The sequence below is a fragment of the Molothrus ater genome, chromosome 20, assembly GCF_012460135.2.
Source record: "Molothrus ater isolate BHLD 08-10-18 breed brown headed cowbird chromosome 20, BPBGC_Mater_1.1, whole genome shotgun sequence".
In the NCBI taxonomy this organism is placed as follows: Eukaryota; Metazoa; Chordata; class Aves; order Passeriformes; family Icteridae; genus Molothrus; species Molothrus ater.
Genome location: NC_050497.2, coordinates 9,948,605 through 9,966,925, shown reverse-complemented (window position 1 = coordinate 9,966,925; position 18,321 = coordinate 9,948,605). Strand labels below are relative to the sequence as shown.

Genomic DNA, 18,321 nt, shown 5'->3' with positions numbered 1-18,321 from the left:
GCAGAAGCAGGGACATAGCAAAGATACCTTTTCAGTCTAAATTCTACCATTTTGTCATATGTGCCCAGCAAGCTGCAGAGTTTTCAGACAATATTATACAGTCCTGGTGCTGTTGTTAGGGAGGCTTCACTGCAGCAAGCAGCTCCTGATTTAAATGCAATTACTGGCTCACAGCTGTTGCAGCACAGGGTTCTCAGGACACGGAGCTGCCCCCCAACCAGCTCCTTTTCTAAACAATCTCTTGCATGTTGAATTCCTGAAAACTGAAGTAGCTTTTTTTTTTTTTTTTTTTCCCCACATCCAAAAATTTTTAAAAGCAGAGATAGCTGAGATCCTGGGAAAACACATTTCAATGCTGAGTGTGTGTTTCCCTCTGCTTGTGGGGCAGCCCCCCCCTCCTCTGGCGGTGCCCAGAGCAGTGGCTGGTGAGAGGTGAGAGGTGAGCAGCCCAGCAGCTGCTTCCCCTGGACAGTGCAGTGTTTGAGGGCAGCCTGTGCTGGCCACTGAGTGAGGTGGGCACTCAGGATTGCTGGGCATGGCCTTTGTCCTTCTTGGTAGCTGCTGTATCAGGGAACAGATGAATGAAGTGCCGTTTTTGGGGTGCTGCCCGGTTGCGTTTGGTTCCACAGCCCAAGGTGTGGTGCATTTCTCCTGTCACCTCCCACCTGGGCTCCTCAGTGGTGGCTCCTTCCCTGGGCAGGGCTGGCAGCTCCTGGGCAGAGAACATTTCCAGAGAGGGTTTTCCTGCCAGGAGGTGGCTGCCCTGGCAGAGCCCGTTCTGCTGCTCCCTGCAGCACAGGGCCATGGCCAGGGCTGTGCCTCTGACGCTCCCCTTTCCCCCCCAGGTCATCCTCTTCCAGTACTGACTGCGAGGACTCTTCCTCAGCTGCCCGTGGCCCTGCCAGCCCCGCTGCCGCCCCTGAGCCGCTGACAGCGCCCGGCCCTGCGGGAGCAGCTCAGCCCCAGCACTCTCAGCTCCTCCCATTGAGCAGCACCTCACGCCCGCTCCGACTCCTCCAGCGACACTCTGTGTATGTGTGTGTTGAGTGCACAGTCACATTTTACACTTGTTTCTTGTGGACTTGTAGAATGACCGTGAGTCTCTCCAAGGCAGTGCCAGACACAGTCAAAACTGGTGACTCTGCTGTGCTTGCAAGTCTTGCTCCCAAACCCACGGGAATATGAACAGCCCAGAACACGCCGAGTCTCAGGGGGGTCGATGATCGCCTCTGGACACAAAGGAAGGAGGAATTTTCGTGGTTTGGCCTGATTCTCTTCTTGCACCAGTGAAGCAGTTCCTGGACATCCCTCCTTCTTTCCACTCGCTTGTGCGAAATCTGAAATTGGCTTTTTGGCTCAGCAACTCAATGTATAGACAGACCTTCCTGAGCCAAACTCACAGGTAGATGAGACTCCACTGAGTGGAAAACATGATGCCAGCTGGAAATAGGCAGTTTTTCTTCCTCCTCAAAGTGCTTTAGAATCACATGTCCTTTGATCACTCAAAGGTAAGTAAATCTTAGTGTTTTTCCCCCCGTTTTATAGGAGGGGAAGCAGAGATGTCCTAAACTGAGAGGAACCATGAGGGTTGGTGGCAGAGCCAGGTTTAGCACCCTGAAGTTTTTGATTGCTGACTTGTTCTTAGAACACTGAGTATCTCTCTCCTCTCACAGCCATCTGCCAAATCTTTTTTTTTTTTTTTAAAGTTTTTTACTCTCGTTCTTTATTAACAAGCTACTTTATTTCCTTGGAGTCATATTGGATCACAAATGGGTGATTTCAGAATGTACCTACAGAAAACTCTCAGACAATCCATACTCTGGGACTGGGAAATGCTCGATGGAAGGTGGCCATAAAGGTGTAGAAATGTTCTGCCCAGCTGTGGACTCAAGTTCAGTCAGTGGGAAGAGTTGGGTAGAAACTGGAGCCCAGTTAAAAAGGTGAAAGCCACAGTAAGGCCAGCAGAAACCATCACTAGCCAAATGGACAGCAAGGGGATAGCATCTTCCTTAGTCTGGCAGCCTGGCTCTGATCCCCTCTGCCCTCCTGGTCTCCTTTGCTGGGGTTGGGCTGTCCCAGGCCCTGGGTGCATCCCAGGAGAATGGCTGGGCTCACAGGAAGTGCTCAGCAGTCTGGCCCCAAGTCAGGAAAAGGACTCCAAAACCATCCCATCCTTCGATGATGGTAATAACGAAAAAAAACAAGAGACCTCTGCCAGCCCTTCTCAGTTTGCACCGAGCCAGGAGCAGGTCTGTGACAAAACCTCTCTCCACGCAAGCACATGGGTCTGTCCTGCTGTGAAGTGTCTGTGAGGCCGCTCTTCCAAGAATGTGAAAGCCTCCCCTGAGCCACAGCCAGTGAGGGATGTGACTGAGCCGTGCCCCAGGAGCAGGAGATGGGAATCCATCTGTTACATAACTTGTTTTTAATGGGAACTGTAGATCCACGTGTTCTCCTCTCCGGGGGATCCTGGATCAATCCAGGTGGGAACCATCCCACAGCTCTGGCCAGCCCACACTGCACACGTGGGGAGCCTTCTCCTGCCTGTGTCCCTGAACTCTGTGTGACACCAGCAGCCAGACACGGCTGCACTGAGCCATGAGGAACACCCTGAGAGCAGCGTGGGGAGATGGGGATGCCTGCTGAGGGGGCCACTGGCATCTCTTGGCTTGAGAAGCAGCTGAGTACAACACACTTTGATATTGGTTGGAGCAACTCCACACACACACAGAGCCACGCACACCCTCCTGTGTGTCTGTGTACTGAGAGTGATGGCACTACCTCGGACAGCTGGGCCAGTACCTGTCAAACTGCAGCCAGCAGCTCTAGTCCCAGTTCAAAGTAACATTAGAAAGGAGAGAGGGGAATTAAGTCCAAAAAATGTTATTGTCACCTCCAGATGCGTGAGTGACCATTTCCAGAGTGTGACCAGTGACAAGGTGCTGCCACATGCCTGACCTGACTGGAGCCACCTCTGCAGAGGTGTCCCCTGAGGAGGGGACAGTCAGCAGGTGCACCACGTGCATCCTTTTTGTCCTTTTCAGAGAATGAGGGAAGGATGAGTGCTCCCTTGGCTGGCTGTTGGTGAGTGTTTGTCATCAAGGGTTGAGGTGGTTGCTGTGTCAGCCTTGAGATGCTCGTGGGGGCCGGGGGGGGTCACCAGGGCCTGACTTTGTTCTCCATTTGTGCTTGCACATCCTAATGACCATTTAGTTGTGGAATTAGTGCCATAAAGGAATGGGTAGTTATTCCATTTGACACAGAAGGAGAGATTCAGGCTGTAACTTGCCCTGACATCCCACAGTCTCTGAGATTGCCACAACTGTTCTGTTGAGGGAGAAAAGGGTTTGATGTGTTTCTCCCTTCTGTCTTGGCAATGCAGTGAAAGGGAAACTATGAAATATGTATTTGCTAAATACCAACTCGATCAGAAAAACCCCACTTGGGAAATGTCCTGGGTATCCAAGGGTCTGTAAGCAATGCCATGGCAGGGCCGAGGGAATGTTGGTGTTTCTCTCCAGGGACGTGGGCTCACCACAGACTGTGCTTGGGGCACTTCCCCCCATAAGTAGCCAGGAGCAGCTTTGCTAATTCAGAAATCAGGCTCTGTTTATATTAAGCCCAAATTGTTTGCAAAAACTGGAAGCAATTCAGCTTGTGCAGTTTTAGAGCTAATTATGTGTATGGAAAATACTCAACTGTACCAAGAATGTAAGAAATCTTCTAATTTATTCAATACATTGTTTCACAACATATTTCACACTGACTGTTGCCACTGAACCAAACCTTATCTCAGGTCATTTGCATTCATCTCCTGTCTGTGGATTTAAAAAAAATAAAATTAAAGTCATTCTCATTTTCTTAGTTTATTCAGTAATTGCCAGATGGGTTCTGGTGCAGCAATGCAGACTCCACGCACTAAACTTTTCCAGTTGCTATTTACAAACCCTTTTGCAGACAGAATCCACTGAAGACAGCCAGTGAAAGGCTCTTCACTCCAGTTTAATAAGGTGACTAACAGAGCTTGGCTCTGGGAGTGGGATGGTTTCAGCTTTTATCACCAGTGGTTTTTCCTGGCTCATGCTGGTTAGCCCAATGCCCGAGCTAAAGGTGCTTACAGAACTCACTCGTTGGGACAGGGAGTGGGAACCAATCCTGCACTACTATCAGTGATTTATCTGTAGGATGCCAACTAAACACCAGTTTTATTTCATCTGCCAATCATTTTGTTGTAGCATGTTGCAATTCTGCATGTCTTGGCTACAATGGTTAAAAAATTTTTTCTCTGAATGAGTGGACAGTCAAGACTAATATTTATTTTAAAAAAGTAAAACAAAATTGTAAGCACTTTTTGTAAAACCAATGTCTGTTTTGTTACATACTTTTAATGTTGTGCTTTGTAAATGTCTTATTTGTGTAATAAATAAAGTTAATGCAAGTAGAAGTGCTGGCACTTACATCCAGAAAATGATGTAATTCCATTTTATTTTATTTTTAAATACTTTCTGGCTTACTAATCAAGCAGCAACCCACCCAGTTTTCCTCTTTTATTATTTTGTTAAACTCTGGCTTCAGGAGAGTTCAACAAACGTTCGTAGTAAATGGATATAATTTCCTAGTTAGCAAACCCGTCATTAAAGAATACCTCTGGTGTACATTATTACAATGATCAATCAATATCAAAGTACTGAGCAAAAAGAGAGGAAAGGAATTCACCAGGACAGCTAACTAAAATCTGGGAAAATAATGTTGATTAAGATGGATTTGAATGACTTCAACACCGAATCCGAGGCACTCTTTTTAACAAATTGTTTTCAGGCTTAATAATGTTTATACATACTACACTGCACACCTCTCAGGAATATTATTGTGAGTACAGTCGGCTTTTTTGCCGTGGCTTTTGCTCAGCATGACTGATTAAATGATTATTTCCATTTTTCTTTGAGCTGACAAAGATGACAGAAAGATTATATTCCTGTCGAGGGAAAGGGTGAGACAAATCCACGAGGACAAATTGCATTTATTGTGAATCAGATTACCTGCTTTGCTGGAATATTGTCTAGGAGAGGCTGTGTGATGGTTTTGGTTCCTCCTCAGCTGTTAAATCCCAGGCTTTCCGGCAGGTCCGAAGGATCCATTCATGCTCATCATCGTCTGAAAGGGAGAGAAAGGAACCTTAAATATCCCTGTGCCACACTGCTCCTTGCACCCCTGGGCTCCAGTCAAACAAGCCATTTTTCCTTGAAAAATAAATCCATTTTTTAGCCATGGGCGTATCTTAGAACACTTTTTTTTTTGGTGTTTGTTTGAAGGATCGTGTGCTGTTGTGTGGGAATTTGTCAAGGCAGGAGGTACTGGCTCTGTGGCAAGGACTGATTATTCATCTGTTTGATAAGCTTAGCTTGGGTGAGCCACGAGATTTACATGTATAGATTTTATATTTTGTCTTTTTGGGCAAAACACGCAGGAGAAATGTTGAAACTATCAGAAATGAAGACAGGCATTTTTAAAATACTCTGGCTGTGTTGCTTGTTGGTTTATAAAACGTGAAGGTAAAGAAAAATTGTCAGTAAAATCCCAGGTTCTTGTCTTGGAGCTTTTCTTTCCGTGCTGTGCCTGGGGTGTATGTTGTGGCAGGTATTGATAAGCTGATGTAGTGGCTGAGATATTTTAGACCAACTCCTGTGTCCCTTGTTAGTATTCATGTCTGTCGTATTTATTCTGAGAGCATAATGACAGTGTGGAAAGAAAATAAAAGCAAAGACAATGTAGGAAAAAACAACTGACCAGCAAAGTTTGAATAGTAATTTTCTGCGTGATTTACAAAAAAATAGCTTGGTGAATGTTAAGTTGTGGCTTCTTAATTTCAGGGATTTAAATTGTCTTGTCTCCAAAAACTGTTCTGCAGCCTTTTCCTTTGTGTTTGTGTAGGAGAAAAGAGATCTGTGTATTAAACCAGGAAAAACAAACTTCAAAAAGCCTTGGGAAAAAAAAAATCAAAGTATTACTTACAACAATACCTGTATTTATTTTTATACAAATGAAATATATTCGAGTTGCTTCTTGTGTTTACCACTGTCTTAACAAATTCATATTAGCTGCTTGTGATGTGTGTAAAAATCTGAATTTTGAGGGTTCGTGGCAGCCCTTGTTACGTACAGGAGCAGATGACTGGGAGGAGGATGGAGCCGAGGGGCTGTGACCCCTGGGACCATCACGGTCCCATTTTTTTCCCCCTGCTGAGCACCCTGCCTAGGCAGGTCAAACAAAATGGAGAAAGAAGCATGTTGCTTCTCTAGGAGTCAGATTTTCGTGGAGATTTTTGATTGTGGAGTTGTACCTTTATGCTGAAGTGACAGAGGAGCATTTGAAATGCAAAGGGTAGGAAGGTGCTGGGAATGAAGTGTTAGGTTAAGAAGTTTCCAGAGGGGTATGTGACAAATTCAGATGCACAAGTTTGGGGGTTAATCCTGACTGTGATGGCTTGTGAATCAAGCTTTGTCTTTTCTTTTTTATTCCCTTTTTTTTTTTTTTTTTTTTTCCATGCTGCTCTCCCTTTTCTCTCATTGCTGGCTGCGAGTTGGGTGCACACCTGAGGGGCTGCTCACACCCAGCTCTGCTGGCACCCTGGTGCAGGCAGGAATGGTGCCAAGGTGCTTGCTTTAATGACTGCAAAATAGTCATCATTTGGATGAAATAGCTAAGTTCAGCTCTTTCTGTGTTTCACTGATTTTTTCTTTTATTCCTTAGAGATCCACAGATCCATAACAAAATATCCTGTTAATGGCACATTTCTAATTTGGGTGTAAAGTAGGTGAAAATAGATGCTGAAAAAAATATGCTAAAAGGGAAATTAAAAACATGAGCACAGAATCTTGCTTAAAGACCATGCAATTCTCACAGGCAGATTCCACCGAGGGCTGCAACAGGAATGCAAATGTGGTCCTTCAGCTTTCTTAAAAACAACATCCAAGCCATAATCAATGTGCTGGCTTTTGTTCTATGCACGAGGTGGTTGAGATGTATCACGTGAGCCTTGCCTGTGACAGATATTGTCCACTCTGTGTGGCTCCCTGGTTTTAGCTGGAATTGCCTTAACTAAAAAAGAGATAGTTTAACTGAGCTTGTAATAATTGCATGTAAAGGAAACTTTTGTCTGTTTCTGTCATGGTGAAGGAATAAGAAAACTTAGAGATGCTGTGCATCACCATGTCTGGCTGGCAGCTGGGCACACCTGGCTCACCTGAGTGCTGGAAATAACCAGCCTGAGTCTGACTGAGCCCTTGGCAGTGCTCACTCAGCTGAGCATCAAGGGCTTAAGCACAAAGAATGGCAGACGCTAACTTGGCTTCACAGGTTTCCAGCATGCCCCTGGTTTGCCCAGATTGTCTCGTTCTGCACTCTGGGATTTCCTGGTTTCCTAGGAAAGCACCCAGGACAAGTCACTCCAAGGATCTTGGCCTGCCAGACTGATTCCAAAATGTCTTGGTTTGTGATCCAATCCTGTGCAAATTAAATACATGTTCATAAGCCCTGCTTAACCTGCATGGAGTTTAACCAGATGTAAAAACTGAACGAGAGATGTGAATTTCAACTTTGTGCATGAAAAGGAAAAATGGATGGGATGACTCAACATGAAGTAAATCCCTAGAACTGCCACCCAGCCCAGTGTGATGTACAGCTGCTCCTCAGTCTAGGTAAGGGGAAATGAAAGAATTGCTCCAGGCTAGGAAGAAGAACCACAGCCCAGGGATGAGAATGGCTCCAGGGCTGGCTATGGGAGAGGAGGCAGGGAAATATTAGAATGTAAAGAGTTAAGCTATGGTAAAACATACTTTTGCTACACTAAAGAAGACTGGTTGATAATTACTGTAGTTTTAGGGCTATTTGAATCAGTGCAGCTGCAACCTCTTCAGTAGTAACCCCTGAAACAAGACAAACTGGGTTTATTGTACTGAACAAGTCTTAAAGCTCCTCCCTGATTGTTAGTAATTGGCAGCAATGGACTTAACAGCCTCTTGACTACCCTTTTTACACTCTACCTGACTGTGCAGCTAACAATTTAAATCACAGATGCCGATCCTTCTTTGTGGCAGCTGCTTGTTAACTACACGTTCCTCTTTTTCTGCCACTGGCTGCTTCCATAACCCTGCAACACCAGGGTTAGATTGGAGAATCACATTTCATCAATATTTAAAATGGAATTAAACCTTGAAGTTTGATTAATGCTACCAGATAGTGAGTTGTAATTACTATTTTGCAAATTACAATTGTTTGAATATGTTAATATGATTGTCTAAGCACATCTTCACCTTCAGAAGTAATTTTCCTTTTAAAAAGATTTGAAAAAAATACAAACTCTTTAATCAGTGCTAAATTATCACCCTGTGCACAATTAGGTAGAATGGGGTTCTTCGTGTGGTGTGCTGAATTTTGTGTATTTATCTTTAAAGTTTATCCATTTTTTTAGATTTTCCTCAGTAGAATAAACACTGATGGAACAGACTTTGCTGAAAGAGGACTAACCATGCTGGTGTTTGAAGGTAAAGGGGAAAAGCTTTGTCTGAGCATTTCACTGCAATCTGGTGTATCCCTGTGCAGTTAGTAAATGTTACCCATTTTATTTCTTCCAAAGTCAGTGAATTATCATTATTATAATGACATATTATTGGAATCTTGAAACTGAAACAGCAAAAGATTGTAATGGATGAGCTCTTGAATTATTTCCTTGTGTCTCAATCAAAAATGAGATCAGTTTCTAGCACCCACTAAATATATCTTGAATATTGTGGGTGAGCTCCTCAGCCAGCCCACGCTGGGACAGCTCTCTGTCATTTTGGTGATTAATTCAGGCTGTTTTCATCGAGCAGGCAGAGGCACAGGGAGCCAGCCCTGGCAGCCACCTGCACCACTGGTGCCCAGAAACAGCATCAGCCCACAAAAGGTGATTAAGCAGGGGGGAAGTGTCCCGATCTCACTGTCCCCACACCCAACAGGTCACTCTGGGGAGCCTCTTTAGGTAAACAAGACCCAGCTAAAGCTGAGGCTGTAATGGGTTCCTCTAAGCAGCCCATTTCAAAATTTTATCTTCTCACCAAATACTGCCTGGCAAGTTTCTGCCTTGTTTTGGGGGGCTTGAGGGGAAGTTCCAAATGCTGGCAAAGTCCAAACAGGTGTCACAGCCACTGTTAGGTGTGTTCCACAGTGAGCTCAAAGCTCAGCCCATGTAAATCAGTGGATTTCTGCTCTCTGCAAAATGAAACCACTTGCCTCCTTTCCAACGTTCAGGCTAAAAGTAGTGGCAGAAGAGATTTCCCCAAATACCACACTCCAGATTTATCTCTCAGCTGGGATTAGAAACAGCTGAAAATTCAGGGTGGCCTTGCTTCAGGGTGCTTCCAAGGGATGACATGAGAACACACTGTAATTTAGGTGCGTTTAATCTTGCTATATTAAATGCATATTGCAAAGTTTAGAATTATTTGCTTTTAACTATCATGTTTCTGGGTTGCTTATGGAAACCTCAGCTGTGAGAGGCTTCTGAGGACTCTGCATGCTTAGGTGCCTGCCATGGCACAGAGCTGAGACTGACAGCACTGGCAGAATTGTCATGGAGGCTTCTCTTAACTATTGCTTTCCCAGGAAACCACCTAGAAGTTTGCTAAAATTAGAATCCCCAGTGGTTTGAACAGGGGAAAAAACGACATTGTTCACCTTAAAAACCTTGTCTGACTGTGTTAGGTCTTGGCAGTGGATGTGTTCCTCATGTCTCAGAGGCTGTGCACTCTGAAACTCAGATCCGTGGCTCCCTCCCCTGCCCAAGGGCAGGTTGGGACCTGACGTGAGTGGGGGTCACCCCTGTGTGAGCTCTCTGAGAGCCCAGGAGGGGAGGCAGAGAGTGAGATGAGAGTGGGGTCACCCCTGTGTGAGCTCTGTGAGAGCCCAGGAGGGGAGGCAGAGAGTGAGATGAGAGTGGGGTCACCCCTGTGTGAGCTCTCTGAGAGCCCAGGAGCGGAGCTGGTGTCCCTGGGATGTGCCACCAGCGGGACAGGGAGCACTGGGAGCCCTGGCACTGCTGAGCCCAGCCCTGCCCAGAGCTGCCCACGGCCTGAGGGGTGTGTTTGGATGGTCTGTGTTTACAGCACACCATCCTCCAGCAGCAGCTGAGCTTCCTCCCCGCTTTTCAGAGGGCTAAGCACACGCAGCCCATTGTAAACAACAATATCACGGAATTCTTTCACATCCCTGACTCCTCCCAGCACCCGCAGAGCAGTTCATCATGTTCTTCCACTGCACAATCACTGTGAGCTGTGATAGCATCTCAGCCATGGGCTCTGCCTGGCACAGCCCTCCCATTTCCACTGCCCCCTCCGGGTCCCTAGCACCCCTTTCCTTACTGCACCTGACCCCACCAACATCAAGGCTGGCAAGAAAATGGAAAATATGTTTTCAATTAACCTTTGCTTCCACCCACAAATTCTCACCCTTCCATTCTCTTTTAATTACTGTCATTCCAAAATGGCCCCCAAATGAACTTTCCATCTCTTGTAAAAGTTGTTTTCACATGAGCTGTATATTGAATGTAAGTGCCTATAAGGTTGTGTGTAACCTATTTAATGGATTCACAATAGGATGGTTAGCACCCAAACAAAGGTGTTATTCTTGGCATGCCACTCTTTGGAACTGAAACTTCCACAATTTTCAAAAAGATAAGGCCAGGAAACCAGAAGGAACAATATATCTGCAAAAGCTATAGCTACTGAAATTACTGTAGTAACTTCCACCATGATGCAAATGTTAATATTATCTCTGCTGGCTAGAACCTGGAATATAAATTATGTTGGTTCATAATCTATTTTGCTGAATGAAGGATGTTTCAGATTAAAACATGTAAGCCAAATTTAATCTAAGAATGTGCTTGATTGCTCAGATGAGAAGGTTCCAAGTGTCTCTGTCTGTCACCTGAGCAGATTTTGACACTGTGAAAGACATATATAGTAATTTTGCAATGGCATCCAAATGTGCTTGATCTTCACACATTTCTATATAAAAAGATACAAAAAGAGCATATGATAGGTAGGAAAATTGGCCTAACATTTTAAAAAGTGTTTAGGGTAGAGTAAGCTAAAAAAAAAGGGTAAGAAAACCCCCTCAACTTCTCGTAGGAGTCTGGGAGTGTCATTTGAAATGAAGTGGATTCGATTCCTCTCTGCCATCTTCACTGCCCAGCCATTTGCCTTGCCCACTCAGCAGTCCCACTGTGACACTTGCCAGGGTTGTGCCTCTCCTCCTGCTGAGATCTGGCTCCTCAATTAATTTATTTGTTAAGCTTTGGGGATTATTTAGATCCAGAGCTCTGACATTGGAACAAAAGCTATCTAACTAACAAAGTAGGAAGAGGTAGATAAGTGACACTTTGAAGATCCAGATCAAAGAGTTATAAAACAATTTCTGAACTGCTTCTGGATGTAATATTTTCCAAAGCTTTTGGGTACCACAGAGTCTGGAAAGCAAGTACCAAAAAACTGGAATTGTATAAATGTGGCTAAAAACCTATGTCCTGGAACTAGATCCAAGGGAAAAAAGGTATGTGGGAGATGGAGGAGACAAGACCAGAAGGTGAATTTGAGGGTGAATTTGTAGGTAGCTCTGTAGAGCCTTGTGGGCAAAGAGAAAAAGCTGAATGCCATGGCAGAGAGAAAAAATATTTTTTTGCAGTGGTATTTTGGAGGAATATGAATCAAAGAGGCCAGAAGGAGGAACTAGCAGTAAAAAGGACAAACACTGCAGCTGTTGCAAGAAAAGCAAAGGGCTACTCACATTCGTATGCTCTGCTTGTGTAAAGGGAGAGCAGCATTGGCTCTCTGCTTTACAACCCTGCTTTCAGAAATAAGTTTGTCAGCCAAAGTAAAGAGAAAAAGATCAATGGATTGCAATAAACGGCATTTAACATAAAAATGAGTAAAATTTACAATCCAGTTAACTTGTTAAATGTTACAAAATCAGCAAACAATAGACACAATTTGTTTTGTTCAGAGCCCAGAGGTAGAGACCAAATCCTCTAAATTAATTTCTGCAAAAGCTGGGGTTTTTTTCCAAACAGGTCTGGATCCTATTCGTTGTAGAATATACTGATTACCAACTATTTTTAAGAGCTTTACACAAACATTATTTCTTTTGTTGTGTGAAATGCAGAATCAGCCATCTGGCAAATGCCCCAGAGCTAAAATCTTTTACATGACATATAATTCAAAATGATTAAATATACAACAGAAAATAGCTATAGCATTGCACTTAAAATAGCATGAACTTTTACTGCCGATCAAAACTGATTTCTTTAGCCTAACAAGTATCCAAAGAACAATTATTTGAAGAGCTTTTAAGAGTTTCAATATGTAGGAACTAAAACCTCATCTAAATTCAGTATCTTAAGTCAAATAAAAAAGAAACAAATGTACAAAAGATTAAATGGTCTTGCCTTATAAGTAGACATTTAAATCTATGGGAAGCTAAATTCATTCGAACAAAAATACTATATTCCCTCTGTATGTGTATTGCTGGGGCTTTCCTCTCCCTGCACAGGGCATCTGCCAAAACAACTCTACATTCTTAGGCAATGACTGGGGGACTAGCCTGGGATCAGGCTGTTCATCCCCTCCCTCCATCATCAGAATGGGCAATTTCAAAGAAGAACAGGGAATAAAGCTCCGTGCATGATCCCTTAGTGCAGTCAATCTTTTTTCCTGCACTGCAGTTGACTCGAAGTTAAATTTGCTGTCTTTTTTCCAGAAATACTCCAGGCCTGAAAAATTGCCAGGTCCTCATCCCACACCCAATTCTCCAGTAGTTTCTGAGAAAGAGCACGCAAACATCTGCATGTATTTGGGGTACATGAGGGTAGGTATAGAAATATTACCCTGAGCGATTATTGAGTGGTTATGGCTGTTTCTCAACTGCATTTTTCAGACAAGTCAAAGTCTACATTTCCCAAAAAGCACTTGGTGCAAGTCAGATCTGAGTCGTGAGGGAAAAAAAGTCCAAATGTAGAGATTTCTCTCATGGATTTGTGTATTTGGATAAATCTGAAATGGTTGAACACATCATTGCCAACTGTCCAAAATATTTGTGCCTCTCAGATCTTTCAGACCAAGCATGAGTTCTCCATCCCAAGGTAACAACATAAGGAATCTGTAAGTCTGTGATTAATAAGGCTTAGAATTCAAATGGCTTTGTCCCCTTGCCTGGGGAGTTGGGCCAGCCTCACAACCTCAGACGTTCTAACCCCAGACTTCTCTAAACTACACGAAAATAATGTTCTTGAATCTTGACCTTTTCAGCTCATAATGATTCCTGGAGCAGCAGGATTTTTCCTGCTGCTTTTCACGAGACTTTCAGGCTTGTAGAAATGCTGATTGCTGGCTGGCTTGGGACTGCAGCAACACCAAGCCCCCTCCCAATAAGACACTTGTCCTGGTCTTCTAGGCCTAATCCTGCTCTTAATTCAGTTCCCTGCCTGAGCTCTGAGTGAAAAGGCAGATTTTGTGTCTTTCTGCTCTTGATTTATAGGAAGAGGTCCAAATATATTTCAGGTAATACTGACTGCACTACAGGAAGCTCCCCTATGCACCATACTAATTAAACCTCAAGAAGAAATATGAAAATAGTAGAATAAATATTCTCATATTAGAATGAAGAAAAGCATATTTTATATTATTTAACCCATCCCTGTGAAAACCACAGGAGAAACAAGGCAATTTTCATCAGAAATATCTTTGCTTTTCATCAAGACAGGTGACCTAGGCAATCTGCTGAGATCTTTTCCATCTCAGTATAAAAAAATTCCTTTTTTTGTTGGTATTTTCCGATATTTAGAGGGCCTAAAATCTGACTGTCACAGCTCTTCTTGTACCTCTCTGCTTTGCATTAAAAATAATGTCTTGTAGTTTCTACTTTTCACTGAAAAACTGGGAAATCTTCCGATCTTTCTATTGACTAAACTCTGTTACAAAGTGCCAGGAGTCCTATTTCTGGGGGAAAAAAAACCAAGAGGAATACTCCTGGTGAAACAGGAGCCTGGTCCCTGTATCTATTAAAAATAAACAAGGTATCTTCTTACAAATGAGCCTTCCCATTCTTATTTATGCGCTCAATTTCACGTACTTCGCAATACTGGCAAAAAGAAAAGCTTGAAGAACACATGGAGAACCAAGAGAAATTTGAGCATCCCCAAGGAAACAGAGGTTTAGGGACGGAGTAATAACTGCGAGGCTGTAATGAGAATTTGGAAAAGTTTGCTAGATAAAAACTATAACAAAGCTGCTGCTGTCATTTCATTCCCCGGGCCTGCTGATGTTTTCAGGAGGGGCCTTTGCTGCTCCAGCAGCGAGAGCTCTGCGAGCAAATGAGGATCAGACCTCGGAGCTGGGGAAAGCAGGGCTGGCCAGGCTCCTCAGGAGCCTCCCTGGGGCTCCCCATCCTCTCATCTCCCTGGAGCAGAGCTGCCAGCGAGCTCAGGAGTTTCCAGAGGAATGCTCTGCCCTGCTCTGGAGCTGTACCTGGCTGTGCCAGGCTGGGCCAAGGCCGTGCCAGGCTCAGGGATCCCTCAAACAGCCCAGGAACAATCAGCAATCACTTCAGAATAGGGCCGGGGTGAAAGGTGAGCACTGGAGTATTCTGAAGCCTGCTGCCAGGGCTGAGGCAGATAGTGTCATTTTGGTAAACCTGTCAAGCTGTTGTAAGAACTTCCTGAATGCTTCCTACCATCTGCTTTTGATGCTTTCAAGACTTGGCTGGAAGCCTGGAGGTTTTCCTGCTCTTTCCTGCCCAACCTATAATGGAGTAATTCTGGATCTGTTCCCTGTCATCTCAGCCTCTTCCTCAGTTTCTTCTGCTTACAGCTGGGGTTTTTTTTTTCATTTTTTTCATTTCTCTTTGCTTCAGTGGCCTTGTGCCCTGAATCATCTCTCCTGGGGCGGCAGGAGTTCCTCTGATGTTGAACAAGTGCCGGGCTTTTCAATTGTGTTCATGTTCTTGAGAGGAAGGGTCTGGCCTACATGACACATTCCTTCTTCACCCTCACATCAACAACTTGAACTTTGTGTGCAGGCCTGGCTGGAAGGGCCACACCAAGCCCATCTCCAGCGCTCTGGCAGGCCGCACGCTGCGCTGCTGGGCCAGTATTGATTGGTATAATTTGTAGGGCTTGAGATAAATGTCATAAAGGACAATGAGTTCAAAGAACAGATTAAAAAACAATAAATTGAATTCCAAGGCGTTCCCTCCTGTACTAATCTGTGTAGGTTCCTGTGTTTTTGGAAAGCATGTTGCTTATCTTCCTCATCAGTAGGCCCACTGCATTCCAGTATTTTGGATCAATGCCATTTGTAATAATCTAGATCAGTTTTTATTCAACGTTTATAAAACAGGCCATGTATCACAGGGTATATTTTATAGCAGATGGTATCTCCAATTCATTTAACCCCTCCCCACTTCCCTCCTCCAATATCACAGTGCACACTCACAAAAGCTCTTGAAAGTAGAGCGGAGCAGAATTCTTTTACAACAAATAGTAAATTTGCTGAAAAATGGAGTTTCCAAGCAACAAAACTGTTAAACTGTAGCACACTGAAAATGAAATGTTCTGGTTTTTAGAAAAAAAAAAAAAAGAGGTTTTGCAATTTGGACATTTGAGGAAAAAAAAAAGAAAAAGCGTGGTGGGTGGCTGTTTTCAGAAATCAGTTTCATTTTAAAACCCTCTGCACTGAAAAGGTGATAAAAACAAAGATTAAATAGCCAGAACACAAGGCAGGGTTTTTTTCAGGTCAGATTACATTTTTTCAGTTATCTCAGTGTCAACTGTTTGGGAATCTTCTGTGGCTTTTAATTTGAAAAGTTTCTCTTTTGGCTTGGTAAGAACTCATTTTCCCCAAGGTTTATTAATTTGAGGACCTATCTGTGTATTTGCCAGACTCTACTCCAAACACAGCTCTCCAAGGTGAAGGCTTCCTTTCAGGAAGGTAAGACCCAGACTCGTTTTAATAAACTGGACTATTCCAGCATGTAGAGATGAGCACATGCTTAGCACTTTGCTGCTTGACAACATGGAGCTTTTCAGCTTTCAGGATCAGCGATGTGCCCCTCACAACCACTCCCTTGCTTGAGATCATAACAGGAGAGACTGAAGATTTTTCTGAGATTAACATACCAAATGGTAATAAAACATATTTATTCATATATGCTTGGGAATACTTCATTGTAATTTTGCAAAATATGATTTGTACAGCTCTGGGGATACATAAATCACTGATAAAATAAATAAGTTAAAGATATTTTAGCTCAGTGATAATAGAACCAAGTCATAGAGTTGTTTATATTTTGGCTTTAATCAGGCAGCCTAGAAGATATAATAAACCCTTCTTAGTTTACCTGGCAGAAGAAGTTAAATCATACCTGCATTTCTCAGAAACTTGCGTTTGTAGTCAACAACTATTCTGGTTTTGGGGTTATAGAATCCATCACCACAGTCATAACAACCTTTTGGGATTATTTTGGGAGGATCCAGATTTGTAAGCTGAGCAATGCCTGAAGGGGAAAAACATGGTTTGATTTTTTTTTTTTTAATTTATGCCTTTGATCAAGATAACTAATATACATCTCCATGGTGTTTGCTATAAAAATAACAGAGTTACCTCACAATAAATTTTGTAAAACATTTCATCAATTTTGCAGATGGAGAAAATGAAAATGGAAAAATGCACACGCAAAGATTGTGTGATAAAAAACAATCACTTTGATTTCCTCATTCACAGCCCTGTGATTCAGCCCACCAAGTTAACATTACAAGTCCAACCCTAAAATCCAAAATGGGGCCAGGAGAGAATCGCTGGCTTCACAGAACTCTATGTCATCACTAAAATATTCTATGTATTGTGTGTATTAAATTACAGACTTTACTCACTTTTTTCCTTTATAAACCCACCTTTTGACTAAAATAAATAACATTATAAAAGTGTTTAGCAAAAATATAGACTGAACACAAACATCTGTTTTGGTGTCTTCTAAAAAGCTACGTGGGCCAGATGCTTGAAACTTCATTTGCCCTGGATGCAAACGAATTGCTTTTGCTGGACTTCTCTGTATCAAAAGCACCCTGCTGAGGCAGTGAGGGTGAATGGTATGAAGGGGTTAATCAGGATGTCAAAAGCTGCAGATGATAAAGGCCTGTCTTGCCCCAGGAGAGCGCGGTGGGTGCAGAGCTGCACCCCAGGCTGTGCTGGTGGAAGGTGCTGTCCACATTCTCCTGGCAGCATCTCAGGCTTGGATGAAATTAGCCAGAGCATTTCTGCTCCATGTTACTCATGTAGCTGAATTAATCTTTCTTAAGCAAAGTTGTTAGTTTAATTCCTTCCAGACTCTCAGGATCGCAAATGCAATTTAGTACCTGGTGGTTTAAAACCAGAGCTGATTTCTGTATAGAATCTTCTGTCGTAGCCGTCGCAGTAAAGCCATTTTTCCACCTCGAATTCGAGACCATCTGTAAAAGTGTATTTCCCCTGCAAAACACGTTTGAGTGCAGACTTAATAAACATGATGGATGGACGGAACCAAGGCCAGGTCGCACCGGCAGAGCCGCAGCAGGGCCAGCGCGGCTCCGCTCGCCCTTTGTCGGGAATCCCGTCTGCGGTGCCAGCAGCCTCTCCCCACCCACCCCGAGGGGTCAAACGCGGCCTTGGCTCGGAAATCCGCGGGTTTCACCCCCGGCCTGTGCCAGCGGAGGCCCCTCGGGGTGCAGGCCCCCGGCCGTACCTGCGTGGGCAGCCCGCGGTCCCAGAGCGCCCGGTACGCGCCGCCTGTGGGGCGCCGCAGCTCGCCCTGCCCGTGGAACATCCCGTCCCACAGCGAGCCCCGGTACTCGGTGCCCATCGGCAGCGTGTAGTAGCCGAATCCTTCCATCCTGGAAGAGATGGCGAGGGTGGACGGTGGCAATTCCAGGCGCCCGGGTCCCAGCAGCCCCCTGCGATCCTCCCTTGTCCCCATGGCCCATCTGCGATGCCCGCGACGCCCCTGCCTCCCTGTCGGACCCCCGATCCCACGTGTTCCCTGCGAACCCCGCTGTGCCCTCCATCTTCCCGTGCCCCCCCCCCCCGCCCCTTCCCGGATCCCCGCAGCCCCTGTGCCCCTTCCCGGTCCCCCGGTCCCCCCGGTGTCCCCCGTTGTGCCCGGCCCCACCTGCCGCGCATGACTCCCCCCAGGTACCGATGCCCCACCAGCTCCATGGCGGCCCCGACGGCGCGTCCCGGTCACCATGGCAACGGCCACGGC

At 44.6% G+C, this 18,321-nt stretch overlaps 2 protein-coding genes across 4 annotated transcripts in view; one reads left to right on the top strand and one right to left on the bottom strand.

Moving 5' to 3' along the window:
• Positions 1-4,459, top strand: part of LHX6 (LIM homeobox 6) — a 16,972-nt gene extending 12,513 nt beyond the window's left edge. For all 3 annotated transcript variants that reach the window (XM_036393767.2, XM_036393769.2, XM_036393770.2), the window contains exon 10: positions 846-4,459. In XM_036393767.2, the coding sequence (XP_036249660.1) occupies positions 846-866 (21 nt within the window). In that variant the 3' untranslated portion in view covers positions 867-4,459. The remainder of the gene's footprint in view (positions 1-845) is intronic.
• Positions 3,713-18,321, bottom strand: MORN5 (MORN repeat containing 5). The gene is made up of 6 exons (XM_036393772.2): positions 18,229-18,321; positions 17,806-17,953; positions 17,441-17,552; positions 16,450-16,581; positions 5,040-5,154; positions 3,713-3,818 (listed from the first exon to the last, which is right to left on the bottom strand). Exons 1-5 carry the CDS (start codon positions 18,273-18,275, stop codon positions 5,060-5,062), a joined length of 534 nt encoding a protein of 177 aa, XP_036249665.1. The 5' UTR covers positions 18,276-18,321; the 3' UTR covers positions 3,713-3,818; positions 5,040-5,059.

Excerpts from the sequence above, each read along its gene's own strand:
- MORN5 (XM_036393772.2), bottom strand. The coding sequence starts at position 18,275 with ATGGAGCTGGTGGGGCATCGGTACCTGGGGGGAGTCATGCGCGGCAG. Across the intron at positions 17,954-18,228 it reads GGGGGAGTCATGCGCGGCAG|GATGGAAGGATTCGGCTACT; the intron begins GTGGGGCCGGGC and ends CATCTCTTCCAG. Across the intron at positions 17,553-17,805 it reads ACCGCGGGCTGCCCACGCAG|GGGAAATACACTTTTACAGA; the intron begins GTACGGCCGGGG and ends CGTGTTTTGCAG.